At 38.0% G+C, this 24,360-nt stretch overlaps 2 protein-coding genes across 2 annotated transcripts in view; both read left to right on the forward strand.

The window, feature by feature from the left end:
• The first annotated feature begins 1,479 nt into the window (after positions 1 to 1,479).
• On the forward strand, positions 1,480 to 7,257 carry crabp2a (cellular retinoic acid binding protein 2, a). The gene is made up of 4 exons (XM_052577525.1): positions 1,480 to 1,853; positions 4,897 to 5,075; positions 5,383 to 5,499; positions 5,604 to 7,257. Exons 1-4 carry the CDS (start codon positions 1,772 to 1,774, stop codon positions 5,652 to 5,654), a joined length of 429 nt encoding a protein of 142 aa, XP_052433485.1. The 5' UTR covers positions 1,480 to 1,771; the 3' UTR covers positions 5,655 to 7,257.
• Positions 7,258 to 14,235: 6,978 nt separating this feature from the next.
• itga10 (integrin, alpha 10) overlaps positions 14,236 to 24,360 on the forward strand; it is a 34,169-nt gene continuing 24,044 nt past the window's right edge. Inside the window, exons 1-2 of the mRNA XM_052579447.1 lie at positions 14,236 to 14,609; positions 15,202 to 15,415. Coding sequence (XP_052435407.1) covers positions 15,364 to 15,415 — 52 coding nt within the window. The 5' untranslated portion in view covers positions 14,236 to 14,609; positions 15,202 to 15,363. The remainder of the gene's footprint in view (positions 14,610 to 15,201; positions 15,416 to 24,360) is intronic.

The following is a 24,360-nucleotide window of genomic DNA, read 5'->3' on the forward strand; positions in this document are numbered from 1 at the left end:
TTCCAAAACTCACAACTAAATGTTTTATGAGTTTTTGTCCACTGAAAGTTTTTTTTTTTTCCAGAAAGAAGTTTCACCAACTAAACAGTGGATGCACAATCTTTGGTAGCCTACAATCTGTTGAATGCACTGTAGGCTACTTCTATTTTTCACTGCCTCGTTTTCATTCCTGCCAATTCAATTAAATAATTAAATTAGTAATTAAATAGGGTGTTATGATGACTACCGTCTATACACAAAACTTATACCGTAGCTAACTTATAAGGGCCGTTTGTTCATTTTGCAAACCAATTTTCTAAAATAAAAATAAAAAGTAAAATATAATGTGTGTTTGTGTGTGTGTGTGTGTGTGTGTGTGTGTTTATAATAAGGGGACATGGCAACACCGGAGTAACTGCTCAGCGCGAGCGTTCCAGGCTGTCACCCGGGTAACACGTGTATTGAAATCTTCAGTTCGCTGTGGCGCGGAAGACCATCCATCAAAAGTAAATGGTTAACGACTTCTTTGTACGACTCACATTCATCATCCAGTCTCCATGGCCCGCGTCTTCATTAGAGACCCAAACTTCGCCTCTCCACCTTTTTACCAAGACCCTACCCCCCTTATGCCCGGCTCTTTTCTTCCGCTTCAACAGCAGGGGTGAGGGGGAGACTAAAGACCCTCGGGGCGCTCCGGCAACCTCCTGGCCTCTGCTAGGTCACCTTTTGTGCCTGCGTCATTCTCTTCACGCGCGTTCTTTCGCTCCCGTCGGGATCTCCGGAATCTGCTCCACCGCAGAAGACCCTCCGTGTCTCCCTCGATCCCAAACGTGGAAGAGGATAACCACAGCGGAGACAGATCCAGTTACACGAGTCTTGAGTGTGCTGTGATTTATACAGGAGAGAAGAGACTGAACTTGACAGAGCTCTGTTTTAGCTATTAGCCTGACAGATTGTCCTGAATGTTTTACGATCATATTTACATTTGTGTGTCCAATAGTTACTGGCACACAGCTTGTGTATCTGTCACAGAGAGTGAAACATCTGCAAAATACATCCCATCTTGTTGAATGTCTATTCTATTCTATTCTATTCTGTTTTAATGTTTTTAATATTGCGTGTAAAAATCATGCCAATAACACATCACCAGAGAAATTATAATAAAAAAAAAATGTATATTATAGATTTTTGTATCCTGTATATCATATTTTAATCCCCGTTCTATTTATTGTATATAGCATATTATATTGTCATTGTACTTTAAGAAACAACGTCGTCTTCCATGAAATCTTCCGGGGAATCAACGTGCAAATAAATGAATCCATACTTATAATTGAGTTTTATGGGCGTTTTCAAACGCGCACATGTTTTAAGCGGGCTTGGTGTGGGCGGGGCAAGACAGTCATCTCAAAGTATCATTGGCTCCTTGATTTGACAGGGCAAATAGCGGGAGGAGTTTGTCGCAGAAGGGGTGTGTGCGCTCACGGATTAAGATGATAACTGGCCCAAATTTCTCGGTTCAGTCTATTCATAACGTTTGGAAGAGCTAAATGAAAGTCTGAGACGTAAAGAAACCCACTTGTCATCTTAAGTTTATCTTGTCAAGGCAGAGAGAGAGCGTTAGAAGGGTGAAGGAAAGAGGAAAGTCAGTTTGGCATTATCAGGGGGAGCGCTGCTTCAGAATCAAAGTTGCAGGTACTTTTAAAGAGTGTCAGGTTCCAGGACTGTAACTCAGCCGCGCACCAGAGAAAATAATAGTGGGACACACTCAACGGAACGACCAGAACGCACGATGGATCGCAAAATCCCCGATTTTGCTGGTACTTGGAAGATGAAAAGCTCCGAGAACTTCGAAGAGCTTCTCAAAGCACTGGGTAAGTGTTAATCCCGATGCACGCGCCCGCAGAGAGTGCGCACAATTGACTATCAATCCTCAATGCGCGAGCATGGATTGCAAATTCACCACTTCTCTTGTGTGTGCAAAACCGTTTTAATATTCCTTCCATATAAACAGACCTGTTCTTATTTTACTACTATATATTTATTTTTCTATCAACTATATCCAGATAGTTACAGTTTTCTTGCGTTAACATATTTAGCCTAGATGCAAAACTATTTATTAGATATTGGTACAATAAACCCATAAGTAAAAAAAAAAAAAAACAATTGACATAGCTTTTAGACTGGGCAGGGTTGATATTTCGCTTAATTTCCTTGAGCAGTTATCCTGACTGGAGCAAAGATCCATATTCGTCCACGATAATTTTTGTTTGGATATAAAAACGCCTCGCGCTTTATGTGTTTTTGTGTTCGTAAATTCTATTTGTGTGTTTGGCAAAGTCAATTCACAAGATGTCAATTCGGAAATTCATCTTTAAATATTTGCCACTGTTCAATCACGGAGTTCCTGTGGGTAAAAAAAAAAAGAATACATAATTACGACTGATGTCCGGTTTAACGAGGGCCCTGCTGCCACCCAAACACCCCTCTTCAACAGTCTGTGTCGAACAAAAGAAGCAGATTCCCTGAGAAGGAAGAGCGGGTCCTTCATTTCACCATTCAAAAGAATGATGAAATGAACTAGACAGGTTAAAGAGGGCAAAGAAGTAGCACAATGGAGAGAAAAAGCCCTGCTGTTTCTGACATGGGGATATGATGTATGTATGAATACCCCAAATTGCAGGAGATGAGGTCTGCATCCATGCGAATCCCTCTGAAGACAAATGTGGTCGTAAAAATGAAGGGGGCGTGGCTATATGTGAGGGCTGTGCATGATTGACAGATAGGTTGATTGAGGAATGAACTTTGCCTTGCTTTAATGTTTTGCACAGAGACACACTCACATTCATATGTACAAACTCTTAAAGTGTGTAATTCACACACTTTCAGCAATGGGCATTAAAATTATTTTCGCCACACAAATATTTCAGTGCACGGATTGGCCCGACCTGTCACCACACCCTATCATCCACCCTCCTCCATCTTGTGTCCTCATCTCTATCCCTCAATTCTGAAATACTTCCTTTGACCTTTAACCTGTGACACTGACCCTGACCGTCTGACATCTTTTCTTGGGGTTTGAAGCAGTGCTTGATCTGACATGAGTCTGTTTAACTTTATTAGCTTTATAATGTTTTTAACAAGGTTCTGCCAGGATTACACTCTCAGACTGTAGATATGCCTTTTAAAATAATTTTTTTGTAAAATAGTGTGTAGGTTTATGTGTGCAAATAATTAAACTAAAAGTCATTGAAGTAATTGTTAATTTGTTTACACATCTCTGCCTAAACGTGTGTCTAAATTTTGGCCCCCTCTTGTCTGCCTTCATGTGTATATATTTACACTTGGTGACAGGTGGGAATGTGTGTGAGGTGAGTAGTGTGAAATTCTACTCGATGCACAGAGGCTCTCTCTCTTTCACACACACACATACACACACACACACACACACACACACACACACACACACACACACAGAGACTGGCCTTTATACCTAGCTGTCTTTTTCCACACTTGAGTGCCCATTTTCAATGTCTCTGCTGCCGTTCTTGCTCCTTTTTCTTCTCTTGTCAGTAATCTCACCCTCCCTCGACTGTGCCATGCTTTTTTTTGTTGTTGTTGCCTCTGCCCTTCCCTACTTCCAAACTGCGCTCTATTCATTTCCTGTCAGGAAGGTTTAATAGATTACAGCATCCCCTGTGGCAGGGTGAATAACTTCCCCCTTCAGTTTGTTCACCCACCTACACACACAGCATGACTCCATTTGACATGCAGTATTTAATCAGTTTGTTTGAATGTATGTACAGTTAGATTTTTTTTTGAATGTGTATGTAGAACAAAAATTATGTATTGAATAAAATAGTGTGTTATCGATAATTGGTTTGCCATTTTTATTATTCCTATAAAAATTGGTTATTCTTTATTAAATAGTGTACTTATTGATAAATCACCATTTAGTAGGTCTTTAACAAACCCCTAAAATCAGTACACCTCAATACACTTTTGCACAATAAATTTTATTGATTGCATGAATCTTCTTTTTTTTTTTTTTTTTTACTCATTCTCAATTGAGATATATGCAGCAAAACAAGATAAAAACGGTACTTAAAGTAAAAATAACAATAATTTGGTAACACTTTATTTCAAGGTGTCTTTGATAGACATGTACTTGCTATTATAAAAACAATTAATTAAGCATAATTACATGCAATTAACCCTAATCCTAACCCTAACCATATAACTGCCTTCACAACTGCCATCGCAGTTAATTAATATTACCCAGTATTTAAATGTATAATTACACTGTAATAAGGTCACCTTAAAATAAAGTGTAATCTAATTATATATACTTATATTTACATGTAATAGTATTAATTACTATACATTTTTAAATGTAAATAACTATTACAATTATAAATATTATAAAGGTTAATATTATAATACTAGAAATATTCATAATTATATAGTATCATTAGAATAATACTAATTATTAATATTATATATGTATTGTAGTCTGCCAAAAACAGTAATTCAAATATGTTATGAATGATAGCGATTAGCAATTGAATTAGTATACTATTATAATACTTACCATATTTGTTGTGATTTCAGAATATTAGTCCATGTCTAGTGTGTGTTGCTTTTTATTTTTCTGGACGCTTTTTATTTTTCTCCAGCTTCTCCATTGGCTTTCTCTTCTATTATATCCAGTGATGTCATCAGACAGTGTCAGCAGAGAGCACAGATGTGTGGAGCAGAGCCAGTCTTAATAAAAACCACCTTTATTCCCCTGATCTAGTCTTTTTGTCCTCTTATAAACTCTATAAATGAACAATTCTCCATAACTTCTATTAATGCCAGAGTACTCACTGTTCTTCAGGAGAGTGTTCTGATGTGCACGTGTGTGTGCTTTGTCAGGTGTGAACGTGATGATGCGTAAGATTGCGGTCACAGCCGCATCAAAGCCATCCGTGGAGATTACGCAGGATGGAGAAACCCTGTCAATCAAGACCTCCACCTCTGTAAGGACCACCCATGTTACCTTCACAGTTGGACAGGAGTTTAATGAGGCCACAGTGGATGGACGTCCCTGCACGGTACAAACACACCTACAGAAAAACACTTTTGTTTACATTTGTCTGTCTGTGACAAGTTTTCAGTTTCCATAACATTCAATAGAGCAAGAAGAACATATGGAATGTGTGTTTATCTGATTCTGATCTCTGATGTGGACTCAATCACACCCTCCATCTCAGTGGAGCTATCAAACTGCACACACACCCATTCCTTCAACCTCCATCTCTGGATTTCACATTCTCATGGGCACTGATCTGTTTCTCACTCCTTCCATCTCCAAAGAAAAACACTGCCTTCACATATTTGTCTGTCTCTGTTTCTCTTAAGAGCTTTCCTCGCTGGGAAACAGACAGCAAGATAAGTTGCGAACAGACTTTGCAGAAGGGTGAGGGTCCAAAAACCTCATGGACCAGGGAGATAACCAATGACGGCGAACTGATTCTGGTAAGATTTATTCCTGCTATTATGAGTTATCCTTATAATTCTTACACACTAGTCTTTGATCATATTTTTTCTTCTAATTGTCTTTTTCCTGCTTTCTTTGGCAGACCATGAGTGCAGACGATGTGGTGTGCACAAGAGTTTATGTCAGAGAGTGAAAGTATGAGGAAACAGGAAGAAAATCCATCCAGATTGCTCTCTTTCCTTGTTAACCACAATGACTGTGATTTTATATCATCTATTTCCTTTCTCCCTCATCTATTTTTTTAATTTTTTTGTTGACAGTGTATTTGAATAATTCATCAGAGAGCCATGCAAATAATTCATGTGAGGTTCCAGCGTTTTGTCAAAATTGGGTCCTGATTTGTCATTTAACAAATACATCATTTTGGACTCAAAAGCACTTTTAAGGGTTGGTCTTCACATAGATGAAGACCTGGAAATCTGAATCTTGGAAACCAGACATTGGTGAGACAGTTCATAATCACCACTAAAAAATATAAGTAATGGTGTGGTCACATTTGCTATTGTAAATTTTGATAGGTGAAATATAGTAATATCGATAGTTATCGCCATTAATGGGGATTTAATGTAAGGGTGACAGATTTCCACGTACAGATTTCAGAACAGGTGAAATGATTTCTGTGTAAGCTGTGCTTCATACATCACTACTCTAATGAAAATAGACAATTTACATTTTCTGCCTGTAAAATTCCACTTATGCGACCGTAACTTAAAGGGGTAGTTCCCTTAAAAATGAAAATTCTGTCATTATTTACCCTCATATCGATCCAAACCTGTAAGACTCTCATTCAAATTTCATATTTTTGATGAAATCCAAGAGCTTTCTGACCCTGCATAGACAGCAACAGTAACCACATTTAAGGTCCAGAAAGATAGTAAGGACATCATTAAAATAGTCCATGTGACATCAGTGCTTCAACTGTAATGTTATGAAGCTGTGAGAATAGTTTTTTACGCAAAGAAATAAAAAACAACAACTTTATTCATCACATGACATTATTCAATCGCATTAGGGTGAGTAATTAATGACAGAATTAATTTTTTGGGTGAGCTATCCCTACTATTAAGAATGTAAGCCTATGTACAATATGCTGCCAGAAAATGTTATGTTTGTAGTTTACTCCGTCCTTTTTTTAATCTTCTCAGTTGACCCTTTGCTAAGCACCGCTATAAATTGTAACTGACCAATCCTATCAGATCACACATTCTACCCCACCTAAAAAGCCTCTACATTAATTTAAATAACTGTAAGACCAGAGGTATGTTAAAACGTGGATATTGTCAATTGCGCTCGTTCCTGTAGCGTGTCCTCAATCTGACAACACGTGAGGCAGGAAAAACAATATTTTGAATTTGGACTGCAGTACCCATTTCAACCACTAGCTAGTCAATATTACAGTACATTGTACCTTTAAATTCAAATGTATATTTATATATTACAGTCAGTTTTACTGTATTCAGTTGATTGTGAGATCAAAATCTCCAATTCATTCCAATGTGAGGCTCTGTATTGTCTGATGTAGCAACAGTTCCAAGGGGGCGGAGCTAAGCAAAGGTTCAGTAGTAATTAGAACCCCATGAAGCTCCAGTCCCAGCCATCTCTATTCATCTTTAATTTTCTGTATATATTTTAATAAAACCTGAATCTGAAGTTTCTTTTCATTATGTTTTTTATACAAACAATTTCAGCAGTCATTACTTATTTCTTTTCATGGACAATAAAGGTTACTGCCAAGACAGAGTGTGTGTTTTCCTGTCATTCAGAGGCATTTATCCACAGAGAAGCTTACTGGCAGTTCTGTGATGTCAATGGAACGAATGTCAGCTGGTTTTTATTTCAAAATAAGAAGAAATTAAAGAAACTGGCTTGACCCACGCTCCTTCTCACTCTCTTTTCTCACACTGGTAGGTTGACGTCTTATTTGAGTATTTCTGCCAGCTGGCTGTAACTAGAATAACTTGTCTGTCCCTCTCCACCCCTCCGTCTCTCCCTGATTTTTCCATCTCAGTCTTTCTTTCTCATCACTATCACCCTCTGTGTGTCTCTGGTTCCTGTCTTTCAGCTCACAGTTTTAAAAAACCCTACACTTTTAAAATGAATGGAATGTAAATGTATTGTAACATAAAAATGGATGGAAAACCCCCATAAGTCGTCAAAGAAATTTCCCCAGTAACTTGCTCTTCCATTTAAAACATTAACATTTCTGTTTGCTATGCCGAGAGCGTTATGTGCAGAACAGTGTTGATCGTGGGTCATTTATTAGACGCTTAACTAGCCAATGGGATAAAGCTGTTAAATTAAATAGATCCAGGCAAACAAGTCAACTGTCCAATCCAGGCAGGAAATGCCAGTGGGATTACAAGGTGAAGATGATTGACAGCAGATGTGCTTAACAAGGAGCAGGGAATGGAAACTCAGGGTCAACATGAAATAAGGACCAACATACAGTGCACACATATACATATTCATGTACTGTACATATATCTCTCACACAGTAAGCCATCACATCCAGGACATTTAAGAGAGTATATATACATATTAATAGACATAATCAAGTGTATTCACACTTAAAAGGAAAACAAAGGTAGAGTGGAGGTGAAGGTGGATTGTGGAGAGGTTTAGGGGTGATGCCTGCAGCTGTACTTGGTTACTGTGTGACCCTAATAAAACCAACCCCTCTCTACCTCCTGCCCCTATAAAAGACCCCAAATAACTGCCTCTCCTTCCTCCTTAATCACCCCCTGGGGCAGTAAAAGGCAGCTGTCTCTCTCCTTTCGAAAACCACCCGCACATTTGCACACATATGAAACCAAACATGCACATTCTTTTGAACCTTCACATGTACCATCAAACACTTTGGCCAGTGTAAGCACAGACCATAAAACCGCATGAATACACACACTTGCGCACATACACACACACACACACACACACACACACACACACACACACACACACACAGACACATACACACACACATCCCAGTGCCCACAGCTAATAATGGGCCTTAATGTGGCAGAAACTCTTGCATATTTGGCCATTAACTTCAAAGGAACACTAGCAGATAGTCTAACGACTCACACACACATACTGATTTTGCCCAGCGATGTGCAAGGCAGGTAAATCTGGAATTGCAATCTATTCCCAACATCTACTGTATTCTGTTTGCTTTGGATTTGACTAACAGGCAATTTGACAAGCAGATACACTCACACACACACACACACACACACATACACACGCACACGGACACGCACACACAAAGCCACTGTTGCAATTACAAACATGAAAATGACATTCACAATTCAGTAGTAAAGTAATTTCCAAAATCATCTATAGCCAGACTTTCAGTCCTACACTATGAAAATGTCATAATAATATGAATGATCACATTTAAAATGATGGTTTTATCTACAAAAAGTAAATTAAATATAAACCAAATATGTTTTTTGTGAAAATTATTTATATAATTTATTTATTGTGGTATAATTTCAACCTGTTATAGTATAGTTATAGTATATATATATATATATATATATATATATATATATATATATATATATATATATATATATATATATATATATATATATATATATATATTATTTTTGAAATTTAGAAATTATATTATATAATTAAAGCAAAAAAAAATTTAAATACAATTTTAATATCATTTCAACCATTTTGACCACATACAGATATATACATACATACAATTTAAACAGTTTTCTAATGTAATACATTTAAAAGCTGAATTTTTTTTTTTTTTTACTGTCACATGATCCTTTAGAAATCATTTTATTATGCTGATGTGGAGCTCAAGAAACACTTCTTATTATTATGCTGAAGATAGATTTCTGCTCAATATTTTATGTGGAAACCATGATGCATTTTTACTTCAGGATTCTTTCAATATTTTTATCAATCAATTAATTTCTTTAAAAAAAAAAAAAGATCCCAAATGTTATTTCCATTCCACAAACAAATTCCTAAGACCCACTATAGTTCCCTCACCGACACTTAGTAACAACCCTTTAAAACTGACTCTAATTTCTTATCTCACATGTTTGATGAAAGATTTGTAGCTGTGAAATAATTTTGTGTGTGGCATAGACAAATATCTCATGGGATGAGCCGACTGTCATACAAAGGCAGATCTTAATCTTCATTATTGAAAGATAACAGATATATCAGATCCATGTTAAATCTGACAGCACGGTGTGATTTGGGATCAGATTTACGCATGTAAATATACGGACAGTCAGTTGGGTAATGATAAATATTTTGTGCCCTGCAGCAGAGACTGCACAGATTGCTGTGATAGACAGAAAGATTTATTGGACCGTGTGTGTGTGTGTGTAAACCAAAAAACACAGAAAGAAGAACTGAAGCGAAGGGTGTGTGCAGAAACTGTGTAGGCACAGAGTTTTCCAAACATGACATGTACAAGCATGTGTGTGTGTGTGTGTGTGTGTGTGTGTGTGTGTCAAACAGTTAGCCATGAGAAACATCCCACAGACAGCACACTCCTAAAGGACCTGTGTGCTTATTGCAAAGCATTGTGGGTCAAACAAACCATTGTCACCTTCCAGCTGACTGATGAATTACAGCTGGCCCTGATCCATGCACCTCGAGGGCAGTCTGTGAGATACTTACGCACACGCACTAAAGTAAACAAGGCTAAGATCGACAAATTAGTTTCTCACACCCATCAATCTACACGTTTTGCTTGCAAACTTCCAAAGATGCGATTCACACACAACTCCGCACACGCACTCGGGCATCTTCTTCCAGCAGAAAAAGACAAACAGTTTAAACATTTCTCACAGCGGTGCTGACTCAAAGTGAGCTGGTGGTGAGGATTCCAAGATTCCAGACGTGCGGAAAGAGTGAGTCCCGCACCGAGGTGTGGAGAGAATCACACGGAAACAGTCGCATCTCCTGGCCAGGCTTCTAGGTCAACTGTCAGGTTTAGACGAATATTATGGGTTCAGGACAAGTTTAGTTCAATCGACAGCATTCCTCACTCACTTTCACTGCACTGTTACCTTCTTTTTGCATTTCTAAAGAAAATAAGGGATGAGTCAACCTTATTTTTTGTGGTAGGACTAATCAACATAATGCCTCAAAACCTGGAATAATCCTTTAGGTCTCAGTCTCGCCAAATAATAACTCTCTAATAAAGAGAGTCTGAGGACATGTGCATCAGTTTGGCAGAGTGTCCTTTTTGGACACGTTTTGATGAGAGCATGTCCCTCCTGAAATTAGAATCATATCCCTTGCAGTATTTGCAGCGAGAATAACGTTAGGGAAAATTACAGATGCCCGAAATGGTAGATGACATCAGCAGACATTAGACTACCCAAGGATCACAGCGTTGACCCCAGTGACTCACTGTTGCTTTTATAGCGTAAGATATAATTACATGGAACTCAATGCATGAAGGGGGGGGGAGTGTAGACGTAATAATAAAGCAACATTTAGGCTATGTTTACACAGTCGGAGTTTGGGATTGACAGCTGTGTTTAGAAACAGCTGTCTCTTAGAAACTGTCCTGCTCTCACAACAGTTTACACACAGTTGCCATTTCGATAGGAGCTGTCACTGTATGAACGGGTATTTGAAGTCAGTCCTCTTTTTGTGCTCATGTGGTAGTCTATCTATAAACAGTAAGACTGAGCATAAAAGATGGCGGCGTCAGTATTGCTGGACAACTGACAGCTGTGTTTATACCATTTGGATCGCATGTAAACTACAAAAACTGATGGCAGCAGCTTCAGTGAAAAAAAAAAAGACTGGATCTCAAACTTTAAAAGGGATAGTTCAACCAAAAATGACAATTCTGTCATTATTTACTCATTAATTACTCATCCCTATGATATTACATATTACATAACATGTAAAAGCTTTGCTGATCTTTGGAAAACAAATTAAGATGTTTTTGATGAAATCTGAGAGCTTTCTGACCCTGCATAGAAGGAGGGAACTACCACATTCAAGGTCCAGACAGGTAGTAAGGACATGGTTAAAATAGTCCATGTGACATCAGTGGTTCAACTGTAATTTTATGTAGCTATGAAAATACTTTTAGTGCTGTCTATGGAGGGGTTTTGGGTGAACTGTCCCTTTGAGATTACAGTTAGTTAGCAAAACATGAAAACAATACACACCAAGTTGTGTTCAAACAGTTCATGTTTGTGAATTCCTTAGAATGCAGTTATCACATTCATAACCAAACTTAATGTAAACTTAACCACATTAAGCACTCAAATACAGGAGAGACTGCTGCTATGTAAACAATGCTTCTCTCTCTGTGTTTCTCTCTCTTTTTACCTCTCATGCACATCCACCCATTATCACTCACATACTGTAGCTACTGAATGGAGTCCCAATTTACAGGTTTCATGCAATGCTGTATTGTACAATATCTGTGGGAAGCCATATTGTTAACAGCAGGAAGCTGCTGGGGTCAGGTGACTGCTGAGATTTGATTAGTTCAGAGAACTGAGGCAGAAGACAAGAAACGGTCAAAACACACAGTTTCCCAACATCTGTCCCTTTGTTACAGTATTTTTTGTCCTCAATGCTCACTCTTTAATGGGAAAAGAGTGTGTACTTGGAGATGATGTGAACACCCTGCTTAATTTTTTTCTTTTTCTCAGTGTGAGTCAGAAAGAAAATCCTGCTATTCCAGTTAATAACATTTGATTTGAATTTTAGCTTTTGCATGTACATGACTAGTGTTTGTGGGTATTTGTGTCTGCGGTAATATAATTTGTGTTTAAGACCAGATTCCTTTGCCAAAAATATGACAGTATTACAAATATGACCTTTTACTGCAATTATTTTTTTCCTTTAAAGAACATATTGTCACATTTAGCACAAACTGTTTGCATAATCATTCTGACAGTGTGTGTGTGTGTGTGTGTGTGTGTGTGTGTGTGAGAGAGAGAGAGAGAGAGAGACGTTAATAACAGAGAGAATTTTTAATTCGTTTTCACTCCCCCATAACTGTTACCTGTATGAAATTTCTTAACGTTACAAGAGGTGCACAACCCCCACAGAAAATTTACAAAATTTTCTGCGGTTACAGATACTTATAATTACTGTGAACCTTAAAATCCTAGGTAATGCTCAGTGTAAAAGGGCAACGAAAAACAAAGCTGATAATCGAGAAATGCGCTCAGAAGAAAGGCATCGCCTGCAACATAGCGCCGATGTGCTCGGATGGGAAACGAATAGGGAAATTGCGCCACCTTGAGGAGCCTTGCTGAAGTGTCAGAAGAAATTACGTGTTTGAAAATGATTTACTCTGTCGTCCTCTGCTGGATTAATATTACAGGTGCATGACTGAAATTCACCTCATAGGCCTCTACATACAGTCAACAACCAAAAGCAAAAATGTATATTGTTTGGAAATATTTAATCAGAGTAGTTATTCAGTGACTGCACTCAGTATACTTTGTTTACCAAGGTGACAACAACATTATCAATGAAAAGCATGCTCCGAATTAAAATATGCCACATGATTTTTGAAGAAAACTGAGAAAAATCAAGGTCAGATTTTGTTGTTTGGTGTTTTCATGGCTTTTCTCTTGTCATGAATGGCAAAAAGTAAAAAAATATTATTTAAAGATCATAATTTAGCTCACTCTCATAATGTAATATTAATCTCATGATTAATGGTGGAAAACACATAGTTTTGGTTGCATTGACTTCTGCAGTATATTTCTTTTGTTTTATTTATTTATTTTGCCAGTGGGAACGGTAACTGTTTAGTCACAAACAAAATATCAAAATATATTTTGTTCTGCAAAAAAAAAGTTACGTCATACTGGTTTGAAACAATATAAGGGTGAATAAACACACACACACACACACACACACACCGATATGTATATACATACATATATATATATATATATATATATATATATGTGTATGTGTGTGTGTGTGTGTGTGTGTGTTTGTGTGTGTGTATATAGATGACAGTATGAATGAATTTCGGGGATTGAGAACAATAAACAGGCAAATCAATTCATAACTATTTAATAAGGGAAACAGAAATAAGATAAAGGCTTTATGTCGTGTTTTTCGAAGCTGTACTCCAGCAAAACTAAATGAGTTTTCTGGGTTGTGGTGAACCCAGACATGAACTAAGGCCCCTACAGTGTTTTGACAAAGTCTTAACAAAACAAAGCTGATAATATCTGTGGCATGACTGTGGCGAGAAAAAAAAAATCAACCAAATCTTGCTTTTATTTAAAGAGAAGGTCAGTCTGCATTTCAAGTTAATCTCTAAGACTGAGGTCTTTATAACAACTTATGATAAATTAATGCATTGGATAAAAGTCAAAAACAAAGACAACACGATTCTGTCATAAAATAAAAGGTTTATTTATAGGGAAAACAAACTAATAGGTATCCATTATCGCTACCAGAATCTGCATGGAGTTGCCAAATCCATAATATATTTGTTATTAGAATCAGTCCGGTTGGAAATTGTAATACTGTTTTCTTTTCCCCTCAAATCTTTCCAACAAAACCGCATCTAATGCACTAACTTCGCGTGAGATGAGAGTAAACTAGTGTTTTACACACACACACACACACACACACACGGAGAGAGAGAGAGAGAGAGAGAGAGATTTGTGGGCCAGGCTCAGAGAGAGTGTCCAGTTGACTGAGGGAGACGAAGGTCTTGCTGCAGAATCAAGGCGCTCTTTCATTTGCTTGTATATATTATGGAGACTTGGAAACACGTTGCGGTCGAAAGAAAGCTGCTATGAATGCAATGAAATAAATTTCACCTCAGGACAGTTGTGCAAATTAAAGATATGTTCCATATTTCATATGCAAGGGATACATGTTTCTTCTTTAAAAGCATTGACATATAATCCCGGAAAAATAATTTGGAGAGTTTTTTTTATCTTTTTTTTTCTTTTTTCTTTTTTGCGAATGTAGCCTATTTATTTTGGCACCGCTCGTCTGGACTAAACTTACGCGCGCGCTCTTTTGACGACAGCAGGTGTTGGAGCCGCGCAAAACTGGATTTTTAATGAACGTTGTTTACGTGGGAAACAATACGGTGAGTTAACCTTTTTTAATTTGCTGGTTTGTCAAGTTGTGCTTAATAGCTACCGTTAAACTGCTTGTTTACCCCAACATTTAAAGATGATTACAATTCTTTAATTTCTTCCTCACCCTCATGTTTTGCCAAACCAAGTATTATTTTCTTTAATGAGACACAAAAGGAGATGTGAATGGACTGAAGACAGTTTAAGTCACCATTCACTTTCTTTAGGCTATATGAAAAAGTATTGTCAGTTCCTAATATTTTGCCTAGCGTCTCCATTTCTTTAACACGAAAGAAAAAGATGGATTTGGATAATATAAGGGTGAGTGAATAAGCAAATTATAAATTTTGGGTCAAATGTCATTCTATTATGTCGTTATTTATCATTTGTAATTATTAGCAACTCGACTGAACGTCGTCGTCGTTGTTGTTGTTGTTAATTAAACAAACATAGTGACTTGCGTGCGTACGCGCGAGTGTAGTGTTACTAATTGGAAACATGGTCAAACTATTTTTTTTTTGTACTTTTACTATAACAAAAACGCATAAAAAGTTGCTTCCAGTCCAGACAAAAAGGCTATACAGTAATGTCTTTCATGCGCAGGGAATGTGAGAGCGACGCGTGCGCTGCAGTCCAGCACCATGAGCGCGTGAGTTATACATCTCCACCCGAGGGATCACGCGTGCGCGCGCGCTTTATTGACAACCACTGCTGAGAATTACAAATACAAAAGGAGAAAAAGAAACTCATTCACCTAACTGACCAATGGAGATTCAGAAGTTCCTGCTGCTGTTGAAGATCACTGTTCTTCTCAAAGGTGAGTTTAACTAGTTTATGTGTTTAATTGCAATACTTTGTTTTGCGATGTCATTAGATTATTTGACTTAGTTACACATAATATATATATATATATATATATATATATATATATATATATATATATATATATATATATATATATATATATATATATATATATATATATATATCAAACAATTTAAAGCTGTCATCCATAAGACCCCTCCAACTACAATCTTGTAACACAAGTTGTTGACTGTGACCCCAAAGACATTATTCAGTTGTTCAACTGAAGTCTTTTTCTACCATAGATTTATGTTATAGGCTACCATGCAATAATTACTGATGTGGCTCAGATAAGTTTAAGAATAGACTTGATTGTATTTAATTATAGTGTAAAGCATGAAAATCTTCTTTATCTAATCATAACTACATCACTTTCCTTGCAGTAGTCTTTTTACTGTAATTACTTACATTATAGAGTTTCAGTATATCCTATTGTCTGACTTCATCAAGACGTGGAGATTGTGAGGGAGACTTTTGTTTAAATTCAACACTGGAAGAAACTAAGATTTTAGATAAAGTAACCTACTTATCATGGTACTATTAGGTGTACAACATCACATATCTGGACAAATTAGTGTAAACGCTAGAAATACTGCTTTAATGGACCACAGCAGTTGCAGCTGAAGTATTTCCAGACTGTAGTCAAGATTAATGCAACTAGCATTCTTTACACACCATACTGCCTATGTTTATATGCGCTGTGCCACCTAGACTGCATACTGTAGGTGTTGGTGTCTGTTTTTGAGCATATACGCTGTGGCTGCTGATGGATTCAGCAGATGCTCTGTGATGAGCAAGCTCTCTCGTGTTTAGCTATGTTCTTCTGTGCTTTAGATGGAGAACACAGGTGTGGACTCTGGGAATTCCACCCCCTTGCCCCCTCCATTGCTCCCTACATTTCTCACTCTAAAACCATCCGCCCCCGCCACTTACAGGAGAGTGGATTGAGACATAACATGAAAAATAAAAACAACATAAAGCAGTAGAGAAAAGTGCTAGACAGGAGCAATCCACTGAAATGGTTTTCAACAGATCCAGAACATTAAATCGGTTAAAAAAAGAAGTCTGATTTAAAGAAAGAAATTAATGGGAGAATCCTTGGAATTTGCTTTACACCACTTATCAGTTCATCCAAAAATGAAAATTATGTCATTAATGACTTACCCTCATGTCATTCCAAACCCGTAAGACCTCTGTTCATCTTCAGAACACAGTTTAAGATATTTTAGATTTAGTCTGAGAGCTCTCAGTCCCTCCATTGAAGCTGTGTGTACAGTATACTGTCCATGTCCAGAAAGGTAAGAAAAACATCATCAAAGTAGTCCATGTGACATCAGAGGGTCAGTTTGTTGAAGCATCGAAAATACATTGTGGTCCAAAAATAAAAAAATTACGACTTTATTCAGCATTGTCTTCTCTTACGGGACTGTTGTGAGTGCTCACGACGCTGCTGACGTAAAACAATGCTGACGTGTTTTCTGGTGCGCCCAATAACAAAGATAACACGACGGCAGTGTCATACGTCAACAGCGCCACTGCAGTGTTTTGAACGCACTCACAACAGTTTTTGTTATTTGTTGACCAAAATGTATTTTTGATGCTTCAACAAATTCTAACTGACCCTCTGATGTCACATGGACTACTTTGATGATGTTTTTATTATCTTTCTGGACATGGACAGTATACCGTACACACAGCTTCAATGGAGGAACAGAAAGCTCTCGGACTAAATCTAAAATATCTTAAACTGTGTTCCGAAGATGAATGGAGGTCTCGCGGGTTTGGAACGACAAGAGGGTAAGTTATTAATGACATAATTTTCATTTTTGGATGAACTAACCCTTTAAGGTCCAAAATTGTTAGGAGTACGGATGAGGATTTTGACAGTATGGAGGGGAAAATGGATGAAACATGAAGAGGGAGAAGAAATAATAAGACACTACACATTAGATGGTGCAGGTATTGTGTTTGTGACTGGTCTCATTAGAGACAGACTAACATCTCTGACACTCTGCAGAAATGCCATAGCACCAGAAATAGAAGTGAATTAGTACATTAACCACAGCAACATATTTGGCAACTGGAAAAATACAAAAATGTTTCATTTCCTGTCATGGTCATTTCCTATCAAATATGTTAAGAATGACATGTATAATATATATACATACCTCATGTGTGTGTGTGTGTGTGTGTGTGTGAGTGAGAGAGAGAGAGAGAGAGAGAGAGCGAGAGACAGAGAGTGAGAGAGCGAGAGAGAGTATGGTAAAAACAGGAAAAATTAGGCCTGTAATTTAAAAGTGAAGGCTTATAATAGACCCTACTCTTAAAAGTGCTCTTTTATTTCCTTCATAGACAACAACCAATCAAATTCTTCAAAAGAATGTGTCAAAGCTAGCATCAAGGTCAGCCCTGTCTCCTGAGTTGCTCCCAGATTGGTCCTGAATCCCTTTTAAGTTACGACTCCTAATTAGAAATGTTTTAAGCTAAATTAGGAGCTCTCTGAGAGGATCCTTAGAATCTTTAAGAATGCGGGCCCTGATGGGTAAATGTGTCTGTTTTACGCATCGGTGAATTGGTGGCAAGTTCATATAGAACTATTCATACATTTCTAAGAAACTGTTTAACACCGCTTTTCTATATTGTAGACTTATATTTCAATGACCCAAAAATAGTTGACAGAAATGAGAGAGCTTGTGGAAAAGAGGGTTGGAATAACTAAATTGCACTGTTTTTAACATGGATAAAATAGTTTCCCGTTTGAGTATGTTTCTTAGTAACATGTTCTCTCTCAGTAATGTGTCCCATATGTGTTCACATAGTAGTCATGCTGGCATGACTGAACTGTACATTTGCATTTCTAATAAGATTCATTCAAAGTGACTTCCATCCAGTGGAGGGTAATAATGTCTATGTCTCAGAGTGGTGTAGGAATGCATTTATGTGTGTGTAATAAGTGTATATATGTGTTTTTATGTGTAAGGAGTGAGAAAATCTGGACTGCTTTTCCAGACTGTTCACCACCAAGATATATAAATGTTTACAGTTGTCATGACAGAGCCTTAGAGGCATGGACCAAGAAAACCCACAGAGCTGAAACAGAGGGCTAAAGATACTTTACATCTCATTCACACATAGAAACAAACATTGAAGAATAAGAGCAAAACAAGTGTAACTGAGAAGAGGGGAGTATTTGGAGGGTGGCTTTAGATTAAGCTAGTTTGGAAATGATAAATGGCACTTTTGGACAAATAAGTCACGTTTAAACATGTCAGTGAATGTCAATGTCAATGGATCTGATATTATAATTCTTCTCCAAACTCACTTCACTTTTCTTAGTTATCATCTTAGTGTCGTTTTAAATGTATATATGAAGTCAGTCCATCTCAAGTTCACACAAGTGTCCTGCAGATTAACCGCGGGTGTATGGGCATGTTTCACTAATGCAGTGGTTCTTAACCTATATGACTTGAAGGACCCCAATTGTCCAACACAATATGCAACACAATATATTTCCTATTCAGGTTTTTTTTCTGTAATTAAGACAATGCTGCTTGTTCTCATTATATTTATTTTAAAAAAACAAAGGAGTGTTGAAAACAATTAATCTTAAAGGGGGGGTCAAATGCTATTTCATGCATACTGAGTTTTTTACACTGTTAAAGAGTTGGATTCCCATGCTAAACATGGACAAAGTTTCAAAAATTAAGTTGTTAGTTTGAAGGAGTATTTTTGTTCCAAAAATACCTCTTCCGGTTTGTCACAAGTTTCAGAAAGTTTTTTTCGAGTATGGGTCTGTGTGACGTTAGATGGAGCGGAATTTCCTTATACGGGTCCTGAGGCACTTCTGCCGGAAGAGCGCGCGCTCCCGTATAGCAGAGCACTGAGAGCACAACAGACTTCACTGATCAGAGCGAGAGAGTTTTTGGTTGCCAGGGAAGACAACCCTGCACAGATTACCAAATAAAAAAACAGCATTAAGGGACCAGTGGATGGAGTTTATTTTTACAGAGCATCAACGGAGTTGTGCAAGTGTTTTTGTTTGTTCCCTGCATTTCGAAGATGCTTGTTTTACAAACAAGACCCAGTTTGACGCCGGATTTGCACATCGTTTATTTCTTAAGGATAATGCAGTCCCAACGAAAAAGAGTCACGATCGTGTGTTGGAACCGCAGGCGGTGAGTAAAACTGCTTCAAATATCTCTGTGTTGTTAACTTAGCTATCGGCGCGTGAGCACATCAGGTAAACAACATGCGATGTTGTCATCAAACTGCACTTTCCACATGTACAGCTTAAAAAAAAAAAAAAAAAAAAGACGACATAAAGTGGAACTTAGTAATTTTCCAAAACCGCTAAGCAAATATATACAGTTTCAGTACATACCACATAGAGACGCCATTGCTGATGCTGCTCTTGTTAAATTTCAGCCTCTGGATCTGATTCTGGATCATAAATAAACGGCTGAATCTGACTGTTAGCCATGGTTTGTTTTGGTGTTTTTTTTCCTTACGGTAATGTCACAGCTTCCAAACGCTCTCAACACAAAAGCCTACTGGTGCTCGTGATTCTTTAGCTCCGCCCACACGTCACGCCTCCAGCCACTCGTGTTTAAATCGGTACAGACTATCTTTCTCTTATGAATATAATAAAACTAAAGACTTTTTTGAGTTATGAAGGATGCAGTACTACTCTATAGGTACTCAAGATTAACAGGATATTGAGTGAAAACGAACATTTCACCCCCCCCCCCCCCCTTTAATTAATTTCCTGATTCCAGAACACTGAAGATTTTGATTCAGTATGATGTTCAATAAAAACAATGAGGGACAAAATAGGGGGAAAATAAATATTAAGGGGAAAAATTCAGTTTACATCTAGATTTTTTGGTAATTTCTCATGACTTTAGTATTTAGTATTTTAATTATGTTTCAAGCATTGATGTGTGCCTAGAAAACAACCACTGGTTCTACACCCCTTTACCTCAGTTCACTACTTCAGAGACTTATGTGCCACCCAGAAGCTTGCAATCAGCAAGTGAATGGTGCATTATAGTGCCATCACAAAGAAGCACAAAAACACTTTCACAAACTTATAACATCGAACAGTTGAGTCTTTAGCCAACTTGTTGGGTAAGTTACTCTAAAAATGTAATTAATTACTAGTTCCAAATTACATCTTCAACAGGGTAATTAGATTTCCGTACAAATTGCTCTCTCCAAAATTAATTATTCATTACTGATTACTTTCTACATCCTATATCAACCACAACAAGTTATTGATACAAGGATAGACATGAAATAGTTCTTTTAATTCTTTAAAATAAATAATAGATAACTACATAAAATATTCTGGTCACATTTTAGATTACTATTAATAACTAACTATTAAATATAACTTTTGCCGCAATATACTCCTAATTACTGCTTGTTAATACTGAGTAAAGTAGTTGTTATGTTTAAGAATTAGATAAGGTTAAGGATTTAGAATAAGACCTTACAGAATAAGACATTAATGTGTGCTTTAAGTAATAATAAACAGCCAATACAACAACAATATTCATGCTAATAACTTAATCATGAGAATTGAACACTGTGTGTTACCAATATTCTTATTAAACCACCAAAGTATTTAAAGTGAGAAAGGTTGATAAAAATCATGCATTTTAAGGTTAGATTTAAAATTTTGATGCGAAATCCACAATTATATTGTATATACTGTAAAAGTTCTAGTCTATACACAGTATTAAGTTCAGTTACATAAGATGTAACTGTAAATAAATTACAGAAAAATAAGATCTCTTACTTTACTTTTTCAAGGTAAAAGTAATTAATTATAGTAATATAACTAATCACTTAGTAACTAGTTACATTCAACACTGCTTCCAACTACACTTGACCCTCTAACGCTAGCAATCTCTATTCTAATTCTATTCTAACTGCTTCTTTTCTTTTTATGTATTATGAAAAACGTCTCAGGTTAGGAATGAACCATGGTTCCCTGAGTAGGGAACGAGACACTGCGTCCTCTAGGGGTCGCTATGGGGAACACCTCGTCGTGACCCTTGTATGAAGCATACATTGAAAAAACACCAACTTGATGGCCGGCGACAGCCTCTGACGTCACTACCGGCGTGACTATAAATCAGCGCCAGGAGAACACGTCATTCACTTCTTCGTCTGAAGCCTGTGTCTGAAGCATGCCAGGGAGCTAGAGGATGCATTGTCTCGTTTCCTACTCAGGGAAACATGGTTACATTCATAACCTGAGACATTAAAGGGAACTTTGAACTGCGTCCTCTAGGGGTCGCTACGGGGAACAGTATTCCCACGCTGCCATGCTGAGGGGAGTGCAGGCCAGAATCATGGCGAACACTAAGTACCAACAGTACCTCTTACGGCCACAGGCCTATGCTACATACCCAACTTAATTGTTAGGGCCTTGGCCCGGGGTAGAGTTGAAGGCTCGGAATCAGGAAAGATTCCTTTAAAGGTTAAGAACCTAGCATTTTATGCTAAGTCTTGCCTGTCACACAGGGGCTACCGCTAGCTTTCGATAAGTAGCTTTTTTCTAGTAGCAACACCCTGTTTAGATAGGTATCCGAGGATACATAGGTGGAGTGGCGCCCAAGATGAATGGGACATTCGTGGAACGAAGGAACTGAAAGCAGCAGAGCGTCTTCGTCTCCCAGAACCTCTCGGTCACAGTCTCAGCGGAAATATCGAAAAGCTCAGAAGGCGAAACCTGAGCATCAAGAAGAAAACCTTTTCTTTCTTCCCGATGTCTGCCAGGTTCATACACAGATGTCTTTTCCGCTACCACCATGGCCGCCGTAGTCCTGCCCATGGTGGAGGCAGCATGCGTGGTAGCATGAAGAGAGATCTCTGGTGCGGCGCAGCTTGGCTACCTGATCAGGAGAAAGGCCCTTGCCTCTATCCAGGTCTCTTAGCAGATCAGTCTGATATGCTTGAAGCTCCACTGTGACGAGTGGGGCGGGGCCGAGAGCCATGGGAACAGGAGCGAGGCCGGTGGAGTGATTGGATAGGATAGGATATAAAAGAGGAGCGACGACATTGAAGGACGAGAGAGGACCAGGTCTGGGTTTTAGTGTGTGTTTTGATTTTGTTTGTGTGCGGCAGTCGGGTGTGAGGGGCTGCCACGCTGTTTTGTGTTTATTTTGTAATTAAAGTTTCTGTTTGATTCTCCGCCGGTTCCCGCCTCCTTCTTCCCGTGAATATGAAGTTTTTAATGTGTTACAACCACCATCATGTTTAATAAAGCAACAGCCTGACCTGCTGCTGTGTATGTCTTGCCATTTAAGCCAGATGTAATTCTTGAAGGGGCTTAGATGGCAAGGAGGGAGATTAAGAGAGGCTCTTTCTACAGGGGGCATCCTCTCATAGCGATATTCGTGCATCGATTCGATGTCAGTACCGCTCTTATGCCGTAACCGATGGATGCGGGAAGAAAATGGTCTCTTTCATTTTCTTTTCAATCTCTGTATGGAGATCAGGCAGAAATGGAAGGCTCACCTGAGCTGGAGGGCTATGGTCAGAATGATAACGCTCATTGAGGTTTTTTTTGTTCTGTTTTTTTGGCCCCAGAGCATCACCTTGTTAGCACAGTTTCCAACTTTTCCGTGGCAGGATCCATAACCTCCAACAGCTCTTCATACGCAGGGCAGGAGAATTGAAAAGGCTCAGCCTCAGCTTCTTCACCGTCCTCAAATATCTCCTGCTTTTCCTGGGTAAAAACCCAGCAGAGCACTAACCTCAGTATCAAAAAGTGTTAAAGATATAACATCATCCTCCCGAGACTCTCTCTAGTCCGCCGCCATTACGAGTCGGGGGAAAGTCCCTCTTAAACCATTCAGACAGATCCACCTGTATTATCACGAGCTCATTCTCCTCCGTGCCTCAGCAGCGGTGGGTCCTGACCCACGGGAAGAAAATGGCTGCCTTTTTTCCTTTTCTTTTTCTCAGAAAGAGATACGAATGAGAATGGAGTTTTTTCATTGAAAAAACACTCACAATGCACGCAGATGGCCTCCTCAAAGACATCGCGCAGTGCTCTTCACCCAAACAAATGACGCAAAGATTGCGTGTGTCATCAGGTGTCAAATAACGCCGACACGGATGCACACATTGTCTAAACGATTGCTAGTAGTTGCCAGGATATACAGAGAAAGATCGCTCTTACCGGTTCTTTCAGATGTACGATTCAAACAGAACAGTCAGTGAAGGCGAAGAAGAGAATGACATTTTCTCCTGGCGCTGATTTATAGTCGTGCTGGAAGTGACGTCAGATGCTGTCCCCATTGTTTTTTCAATGCATGCTTCAGACACGGGTCACGACGAGCTGTTCCCCATAGCGACCCCTAGAGGATGTAGTTCTTGACCTTCTAACACTAGCACACTCTATTCAATTTATATTCTAACTTGTTTACTTATATATATATATATATATATATATATATATATATAAACACACACAAAAAAGCTTGACCTTCTAACACTAGCACTGCTAATTTATTTATTATAATAAAAAAAGACCCTCTAACACTAGCATTGTCTATTGTTTTTCTATTCTACTTGTTTTATTATTTGTTATAGATTGTTTTCTTTTTTATTTATTATAAAAAAACTTGCTATGTGTACTGCTTTAGAATAACTGGGACTTTTCCCAGCACTTACATAATATTGCTCTTTTGTTAGTTTGATTGCTTCTAATTTCCTCATTTGTAAGTCACTCTGGATAAAAGTGTCTGCTAAATGACGTCTGCTAAGTGTAAATGTAAATATAATTACATTTTATATGTTATGTATTTTGTCTTTAAAATGATAAATGACAATTTATCATTTGATTCCCTGGGAATACACAAACCGAACCAATTTATAGTTTGA

The sequence above is a fragment of the Carassius gibelio genome, chromosome B16 (assembly GCF_023724105.1).
Source record: "Carassius gibelio isolate Cgi1373 ecotype wild population from Czech Republic chromosome B16, carGib1.2-hapl.c, whole genome shotgun sequence".
Lineage (NCBI taxonomy): Eukaryota > Metazoa > Chordata > Actinopteri > Cypriniformes > Cyprinidae > Carassius > Carassius gibelio.